General features: G+C 34.5%; 1 protein-coding gene across 1 annotated transcript; it reads right to left on the bottom strand.

Annotated features, from left to right (window-relative positions):
* Positions 1-1,927: 1,927 nt before the first annotated feature.
* On the bottom strand, positions 1,928-6,723 carry LOC127833543 (beta-1 adrenergic receptor-like). Its single transcript, XM_052358883.1, has 2 exons — positions 6,596-6,723; positions 1,928-5,597 (listed from the first exon to the last, which is right to left on the bottom strand). The coding sequence occupies exon 2, from the start codon at positions 4,497-4,499 to the stop codon at positions 2,979-2,981; it is 1,521 nt and encodes a 506-aa protein (XP_052214843.1). The 5' UTR covers positions 4,500-5,597; positions 6,596-6,723; the 3' UTR covers positions 1,928-2,978.
* Positions 6,724-10,100: the final 3,377 nt, after the last annotated feature.

The following is a 10,100-nucleotide window of genomic DNA, read 5'->3' as shown; positions in this document are numbered from 1 at the left end:
TGGTATGGTCTCATTATGTTTCTCCTGACCAGACTGAGAGATGCGCAGACTGGGTGGGCTATAGATACAATTTGCGCATATGGCATACGACCCATTTTTGCATGACGCGAGTCTGTAAAAATCTATTTGCGAATTTTAATTGGCTTATGCAAGCATAATGCTATTCGAAAATTGAAATTCAAAATAGCAAATATAGCAAACTGGCAGATAAGGATACGCTATCCAGGCGTTAAGGACTGATAACCAGTCGTGCCGACCGAGCACGATAAACATTTTTGGTTAGATGATTAAAAGATTTTCATCTCATCGTGACACTTAACTATTTCAGTAGTGTTTGTTTTCTCATCCTTAAAAAAACTGTGTTTTTCGATAGTCAATTACCGGGTATGTCTTCCCCTACCGATTTAGTGACCGAGTTCAGAGGATTTCACTCGATCAGCGGATGATATATTCGTTGTATTTATTCGTGTCTGATGGCGTAATGTAAAGGTCAAGCCGGGTAAAACAGCTACGCAAAAAAAAACACAACAGTATAAAATACCGATTTTAAAGTCAGAGACTAGTTGACACCGTGTGAACTGCTAGGATAACAAGTATTGCATCAACAACAAAGTACGGGTCAACAGAGCTGTCTTTATGACTACCTAATTCGAGAGTACAAAGTACTGCTCGCAGATTTATTTTTTATTTATATTCATCAATGATCGGATTGTATATTTTGAATTTGTTTATGGTGTCACAAGTCAAAAGTTTAGTACAGGGAATTCCCATCATAAAGTTATATTCTTATTGCGAACGATATTCGACATTCCAACACTATTCAATTTAATATGATGGTGATTGCAAATTTTCTTTTGTATTTAATTCTCATAATATCACTTTAATCATACTTTCTATGCTTTTAGAAGATCACAAAGGGACATGTTGTTGTCATTTTGTCTTAAGTTATCTTTATAACATAAATAGGATGATAAACAGTGAATTCATGTATCGACTGGTGCGTTAAGGCAACCTCTTTATTAATTTGAATGGCTTGCGTTCATTTCAAACTTGCGATTAAAAAACTTTAACCTAATTTAGACAAAATAAGTTGCGTCAAAGTAAGTAAATCTAAGTCGGAAAATAATAATACAGAGGCAGAATTGTTTTTTTGGAATAATAACTTTGACCTTGAAAATTGTATCTTTCCAGAATTAGACCAACGTATAACGGTAAATGAGGTCTTATATGCAAGTCAACATTTGAAACGTAATAAAGCGCCTGGATGTGACTGTATTTTAAACGAATATTTTATTGAATGTGTTGATATAGTATCCAGTTATTTGTGTGATGTTTTTAATAGTATTTTAACCTCGGGCTATTTTCCTGAAAAGTTGACAAAGGTATAATTATAGCATTGCATAAAATAGGCTCTGAGGATGACGTAAATAACTATAGAGGGATAACCCTTGTTAGTTGTTTTTCTAAGCTATTTACAACTATTTGAAACAAGCGCATCGAATCATTTTGCGAAAATAATGCTAAAATTTCGGATGCACAATTCGGTTTTAGAAAAGAGTGTTCAACCGTTGATGCCATATATATTCTTATGGCAGTTGTACAACATTTGTTAAATGAAAATAAGCGTCTGTGTGATGTTTACGTTGATATGCTTAAATGTTTTGATAGTATATATCGCAATGCATTATGGCGAGAAATGTACAAATCCGGTATAAAAGGCAAAATATTACGAATTATTAAAAATATGTATGAAAATGTCAAATCATGTGTAAAAGCATGCGCGACATACTCTGAATACTTTAGCTAAGCCGTAAGGCTACGACAAAGGGAGGTAATGTCTCCTATTCTTTTTTCATTGTTTGTTGAGGATGTGGAACTTTGTTTACTCGGAATATCTGCACAATTACATACCGAACCAAAAACACTGTATTTTTTTAAAGATTTTATTATTGCACTGTTAACGTTACGCATTTAAACATCTAAAACAATTAACAGGCTATGGTAGAAAATGTGATGTCTTATGAATGGATGCATATTATTGACATATGCAATAATACATAACGTAATATACAATATCAATAAATACAATCACAAACAACAGTAATCTATTTTAATATGTTTAATGTCAAAGAAAATTAAAATAATAAATGCTCGTCGTTACACCAAGCACTCCCCATGCTCTCATTATCAAATATATACAATTGCACTGAATTGTATCATATCTTTTATTGATTTGTAAATACATATAACTTTCTTTGTAATGAGTTGATCGGTTTTATAAAATACAAAATATTAGTGTTTGTACGTGTATATCGTAATTCTATGTTATTTATTTGTCCGTGATAATGTAGTTTTCTATATGAACAATAATATCTTACACGGAACAAATTAGACATCGGAACACTGTAAGAGTAAATAAATATCTTAACACTTCTGACGGCTACTATATAAACATTAGATGATTTAACACGTTTTGATTATTTTTGTTAAAATTCAAGAAAAAAAGTGTTCGTCGACATGTGATTAAATAGCATTACATGTTTAAAAAATATTAACCGAATATCGAAAAGTAAGAAACTAAATTGGACTATATAAATAATAGAGTTTTGTGACGTTCAAATTAACGGCATGAATGACCTCAATTGACTCAATGCGCACACACAAAGAATGTGTACATTTGATGCGTTTTAAGTTCGCGCTCGCACTGATTGTTTTCATACGATCACAATTAATAATTGAAATTGTATTACTTTCCATCCAGTTTATGAAGGAAGACTTGGTTTTATGTTATATTAAGTAGAATGAAAAAACTAGTAATACAATATTATGTTTAAAAAACAAATTACTGCCATATGTTAAATGAAAAAATGCACTATCGCCATAATTCCTTCACAACAATATTACCATGAACATAAGTTACGACTACATTGCAAGTATATAATAAAAGTGTCAGAACCTACAGGTTTCGCTTGTAAAACTCAATCTGCATCAATGTCTGGAATATCCTCTGGTAAACGCTCCACTTCATCCTCGATTTGAAATCTCACCAGACTTGTGTCTGGTTTTATACTGTTGCAAACAGATGACGCTGGCGAAATCCTATTTATTGATATCTCCGGATTAAGGGCATTGTACGAATAAGGACGTGCTATTGCGTCTGTAGTATCAAACACTTCAAGATGATTACCTCGAGATTTGTTTACAGCTTCCCGGAAGTTACGTAGTGTTCCACGTGTACCTCGAACAGGAAAAGATTGTGTCCGCCTTAGCCCACCTGTCACTCGGGTACAATTTTGATTTGTTTGTCTTTTATTACCATTTTTCAATGACGATGATCGGAAAGAACGGAATGATTTGACACTATTTCTACGCTTGTCTTTGTAGCAATAGTAACGTATCTTGCGTCGAATATAACGCCTGAAAGACATTCGTAGACATTTATTTCGCAATCCATACACGCATGAGTTAATTACTGGCGCTGACAAGAATATCAAAACAACGGTTGATAAAAGGACGACATTTGTCGCTTGGGTATTTGGAACGATAATATCAATGGTCAATATCACAGACATCGGAATATACACTAACACGAACGAGCCTATTAACTGAAATATTGTGCACATGGCCTTAGAACCTTTCAGAGACATACTTGGATTGCTGTGGGGCGCAACCGTTGCTTGTACGATACAAGTCATCTGTATCATTGTGGCCGCAATTCGACTGGACTGGCTGCGCGCTATTTTGTATATATGCGTGTAACAAAACACCATAATCCCAAGCGGTATGTAGACGGCCGTTAAGAGGAAAGCACACATATAGATTTTTCCCGCTGTAGATTTGGTGCAAACAAAACAAATCCCCTTCTCTGGTTGAAACTCGTAACGAATACTACTTAGCAACGGTGGAAAGGACACCAAACAGGCCGTTACCCATACACTTATAAATATCACACTCAGTTTGAAAGCCTTTGCTGTAAAAGAATGATGCAAAGGGCACACAATTGTTTGATATTTATCCCAACTCAGAGCCATTATTGTCCACGAAGTCACGAGTGCAAACACCGAAAAAAGAAATCCGTATATTTGACACACCACAACGCCACCAATCCATCGTCCAGAAAAGCTTACCGCGGTGGTCGTGAGATTAATGAGTACGGAAAAACACAAGCCGGTGCACCCCAGATGCAAGAGTAATATATTTCTTACTGTGTGAAGTCTTTTGTTAGGAAAAATAGACACAATCATGAATATGTTGAACGCTATACCCAGCGCTACAAATATTACTAACGTGATTCCTCTCGCTGTCTCTGAAACGTCCGCCACAATGACGTCAGAGCTAAGGTAAATGGACGCGACGTTATACTTTACTGATCCATTCATGTGTGTAACCAAGAAAGTAGTGTCGTTTATATAATCCGATCGGGTGTCTAGTCCAACTATGGCGGATTCTGATTGCGGAAAATCTGTTTGAATTTGCATTTGTCGTTTTGCGGTAGACATCTATCAATTTCTTACAGCTCTTACAACAATATCATATTTGTCATCAAACAATGGTTCTTGACTGTGTTTTACAGTTCTCTTATTCAACACATACTAATAATCATCCGCGGATGTCATCTGTTATTTCATTAACAATCTCCTATACACATAAATATACGCACATTAATATTCCGTCGTTTGGGAGATTAGGTTTTAGCAAAATCAAAAGTCAACATCGCTAATTTGGCGTGATGTTGATGGCTTTCCTAAACTTCCAAAGCACACAAGATTCGTTTTTCTGAACTTGATGTCTCGTAGTGTTGTAGAATAACGTGCCAACGCGTTATCTTTTGGATGTTAATTTCAAGAAGAATTGAAAGTTCAAAGAGTTAAGTTTTGTCTAAACGCATTCTTGATAAGCCAGGTAAGCACTCCAGGTAGCCATGAATACCTCAAGATATCGTCATGAAATCACGAAGTGGGAACACATACTTCTTGTTATTTTTATGTCCAGAAACAATTCCAGGAAAACGTTCAAATGTTGTAAACGAAATACACGAGTTCGTGTATTAAACTAAAGTTTTTATTCAACGAACACGTGTAAAACTTAATATAATATAATTATACCGACTAACTAACAGATGCGCGTATTAATTTGTATCCATCCAAATACGCGATTTTTAGTAACGAACTTGAATATAATAAAATTTCATTTATTATTACAAATAGTTCGAACCACACAGTCAGTGTTCACAAGTGAATCCTTTGATGTTGAAAGCCACAATACACTTTAATATTATTTTTTTTAGCGTTTATATTATCCACCTATGTAAAAAATAACTAAGAGCTTCATAACATAACACCCAGTGTTCATCTCAACTGCTACTCAACTTCCGCTGTTTTCTGCCTCGCTCTAGGTAAATATACCACTAAACCACTACGCACGTCTGCTTCCTATCCCTTGGCGTAAATTATATTTGTTCCATTATGTTACTATTTTTATCCTATATCAATGCAGACGACTGGGAAGCATGTTAGCTAGGTTTCGGCTGCTGTATAGATTGTCTTCTGATATTGTAGGGTTCGCTCTCAACTAACACCGAAGAGAGCAATCTGGATCTGAAACGACGAGTGAATGTAACATTGCATGATTGAAAATAGGATATTCCAGCTATAAATACGCACGAGTATTTTTTTTAATAACTGGGATTCATCGTTTGCTAGATATATATTTGCACGGTTATTTGCAACGACAATTTAAATATATTACAAATTGGAAATTAGCTCAAAATGAAGAGCCGAAAAGAATGTATCAGTACGTTATCAAAGTCCGACGCTTACATCATAGGGCACGTAAATGGTTAACATATCGAATATGAAACATACATATTTCTTTAGAATATAACCTTCAAATAAAGCATGCATCGTATGCCAATTTAGTATGCGTGTTTTTTTTTCCTAAATGATTTCAATCATATCACAACTGAAACGTTTCCTATGATTTGTGAGTTACCAGTACTTAACCCATTTAATATGTCTAGCGTTTAGAAAAAAGGCCTTGGCAAACAGCGTAGACCCAGATGAGACGCCGCATGATGCGGCGTCTCATCAGGGTCTGCGCTGTTTGTCTTAAGGAATTTCTGTAAAAAAATATTCTTAATATAGAAATAAATATACTAGACATCCCTACTTTTGGGAATAAATTGATCCAATTTAGAAGAATGGGAGAGTCCACTAGGCATAAACGGGTTAACTGACATCTGCCCTACTAAAATAAGAGGTAGGGAAAGTTATAATAAAAGGTAGTGAAAAGATGGCAGGAAATAATGAACATGGCTATAGATTTAGTGAAATTTTTATCACAACTTTGGCTACATTTTTTATCTTTAGCAATATAATTACATTGCATTCATTTTATCGAGTTTGAACGCAAACTGTATGCAAAAAGGTAATATTATAATGATTAGTATACCGAGAATGAATAGAAGTTGTAACTAAATGAATAAAGAAACGTGGAGTATCATCACAAAACGTTCTATTTCTTGGCAATTACGCAATATGTTTCACTATTTGTAATGTGTTTATACAATAAACAATATTAGTAAATTAATAACGACCTGCGAAATCTTGCATAGTTGGATTTAAAACTTATCCGGCACCAAATGAGTTCAAGTCAACATAATCGAAACACACATAAATATCCAAAGGTTTTGTAATTCAGAACATCCAAAGGTTTAGTTATTCTGTAGTCTTATACCCTAATACCTGCTCAACATATTGGGCAAATCGGTGTATACGAGATTTTCAAGTAGCTCTGGTTTTAAAATGTTTACCGATACCTACTCAAGCGGCCATTAACTCGCACAAATGTTTACCAACTCCAGCAATGCTTCAGGTCTCAATAACACTCGAAATATTATGCATGTAAGATGCGTTTAGCATTTTAACATAAGATTTAGTTTAGTTCCTGATACATGGCGCATACAGTATGTAAATAAACTGTTTTCTATAGTCCATTAGTTTAGACATTTGGATGGTCATACTTGAAAATAATTTTGCAATATGGTCATGATTGTTTCTTACGTGAAAAGTATGCAAATAGTCATCGAACAAAAATGCGGAACCGAAATTTCGCAATCTGATGTACCCTTTTTCTTGAAGGATGGTCTATTTGAAGTAAAGTACGTGATATTTTGTATTCACGATAATTTGTTTTTGCCTTAAAGATGCATTTTTCACTTTTAAATTCATGAGAAAATGTGTCTTCCAATGGTATTTTTGCTTTTTTCCTTGGTGTTGGTTTATTCTTAATTATTGACTTTAAGCATCATCATGTGTGATTAGCGTTCAATGTTCTTCGATAGAAAAACAAGCATGGTTTTTTGTGTAGAGAATTATTAATATTAACCCCATGATATTTGTTTACTTGTTAATCAAAACGTATATAAGTCAGTAACTGCAATATCTTATTTAAATAATAAGGTCGCTTTTTATGTCTGTTATATCTCAATTCTTTAAAATAACATAGAATAATTGACAGCGTTGTCATTTTAAAAAAATGTTAAGGCTCTCAAAATAATGGAATTTGCCTATATTGTTTATTCTACCAATCACTTGCCCTATATTAATATGCCGATGTTTACAACTGCTTACAAAACAGAAGTATTTGCTCACGGAAATCGTTATCTGTTCGTGTCACTGCTTATCCCTGCAATAATAAAAAGAAATATCTTTAAAAAGGATATACGGCGTTGATTGTGGTTTCAGTTAATGAAAGGTAAAGACTTCAATGAATGAGATCAAAGATAGCGAATGTCTTTTTCTGTGCAGTTCTTAGCTGCAGCAAACGCAGTACGGGATGATACGCGGAGTTTTCGCGGCTTATTTTACATTATTACATATTGCTGGTCATAAACGTATAGATACAAAACAGAAAACCAAAAGAAGAATGGGAGTGAAATTAAAACATATGAGTCAACCGGCCACACGCGAATTATCCGTACATATTTTAAATATTTATACGCGCGTTCTTCGAACAAACCTGTTTTAGTGGTTTGTCTGGCGTTGCTATTTGATTCGATTATTAACAGTATCGAGAATCATTGCGCTCATGCTTAATTCATGAGTCAATATGATGGTATAATTCTTGTTAAATTAATTAAAAATAATATTTATCATGGTATTGTTGTAAAACAAATTAAGAATCTAATATTGACATACCATATGATATCGCTGGATATCTTCATTTAACATCTGTCTGGTCTAAAGAAAATTCCAGTTCACCTAGTTCACGCTATAGCGTCTTTATTATGTAACGATTATTTTCCTGGCCGCGAACTCCGATCAGCACATAGGGTAGAGACGCAGCGATGACCTGTATGTAAACTCTGACATTCACACACAGTGGCCGCAAATTGACCCGATATACCTCGCGAGTTGAAATGCAATGCATTAAAGTGAGTCTTCGCTTCCACTGCTCTCTAAACTTTAACATGTTAACATGTTGACAGGAATATGGAAGCTAGTACTAAATATAAGAACATAGCCTTTAAGTGCAAACGTTCTCGCGCTGAAAATCTTCTGAAAATAAAAGGTGGACGCACAAACTGTATTGATGTCGAGATTGAGTGTAAAACTGTTCTATCTATTAAGCCTTTTCATTAGAAATAAAATTGTTTCATGCTGAACACGCAGTAAAACAGTGTTACAAAGACGCGGACATGTTTCCAATGTTCTGGTCGTATTCTCAAATCAGCCAATGCAGTCAATGAAGTGTATTCATCTGTACTTGGCCGCGGGAAGTTTTATTTGAATTCTATTGGACGCTAACAAAGGTCAGGCTAAGGTGAAAAGCTGGCGTATACAGCTAACGCCGAAAAAATTATTGTAAACACACTTAGTTGTATAACGCATAAACTATGGAAGGCCCACGAAGCCTTTGCCCATTGCTTTTGATGAATGTGAATTTTTAAAATCCAAGCCCGGCTTCTTGAGTTCGCAAGGTCATTTAGCAAGCGGCCCCTGACACTCAGTTCCAAACAAAAAGAATCGATATAAGTTGAGTCGTGTTCTGAGAACACTGGGCATAATGCACAGACTGCACAGGCTAATCTTGGACGACACTTTACGCACATGCAGTATGCCAGGTTGTATTGTTTCGCTTAAGATAGATGATGCAGGTAAATGATCGAGCGGCTGTTTGTTTCAGATTGCAATTTGATTTATATGGAAATCACGATAAAACAAAATACGGTTGCTTATGGTCATAACTATATGTTAGTTTACAAATGCAGGTCGTTCACGTTTTACTATGAAACAATATTACCGTCTTCAATATAGCTGTTGGTAGTTCACTATTGTCACAAGGCAAGTTGCATCAAGCTCTTGTAAGTTAGCTGTTTTATTGCTGCATTTATATTGCACACTGTGCACACTGGCTTTCATTAAATTGAAAGACTACAAATGGAGTGTTTCGATTCATCAGTTTTGTTTGTCAGTGTCATACCGGCGTCATAATTAGGTAGTACTATATTGACGTTTTCATGAGTCCCGATTAGAACAAAATGTTTGACATTAGATTATTGAGATCGTGAATGTAAAGGCAAATTATAAAAAAATGACATATTATAAGGTAAAAACCTTTTTTTCTTTAAACTAACCGTTTTTGGATCATAGTTTTTGGTCGCAAAATGCCTATCGACGTCAATATTTTTAGCTTGCTTCTTACGTCACACTCCTGTTCCATACGCATTCACATTTATGTTAATTGCACGTGTTGACTTATCATAACTAATTGAAATCCATTTGTGCGAAAATGAATCTTAAATATATCTAATGATAGAATTCAAAACCTCTCAATAATGTCTTCGTCAAAACGGCATTTATATTATATTTAAGTACATAGCAATTATTACTTTTTTTCATAAGGTTGTAGAATATTAAAATGTAATCGTAAAGGTGCAATAAATGCGTTCTTAAATTCGTTTAACGCACGTATAAAATGGCGCTTACGCGAACTGAAAAACGGTAATTAGAACACGTTATCATTTTTTACCGCGATTAGAGATTATTTAATAGTATTTGCAAAACAACAATTTACATTTTTTTTTTTTTCCATCATAA

This window comes from Dreissena polymorpha, chromosome 1, assembly GCF_020536995.1.
Source record: "Dreissena polymorpha isolate Duluth1 chromosome 1, UMN_Dpol_1.0, whole genome shotgun sequence".
Lineage (NCBI taxonomy): Eukaryota > Metazoa > Mollusca > Bivalvia > Myida > Dreissenidae > Dreissena > Dreissena polymorpha.
The sequence above is the reverse complement of the archived record's forward strand: the minus strand, read 5'-3'. Positions and strand labels throughout refer to the sequence as shown.

Coding starts and splice junctions, on each gene's coding strand:
- LOC127833543 (XM_052358883.1), bottom strand. CDS start 4,499: ATGTCTACCGCAAAACGACAAATGCAAATTCAAACAGATTTTCCGCAA.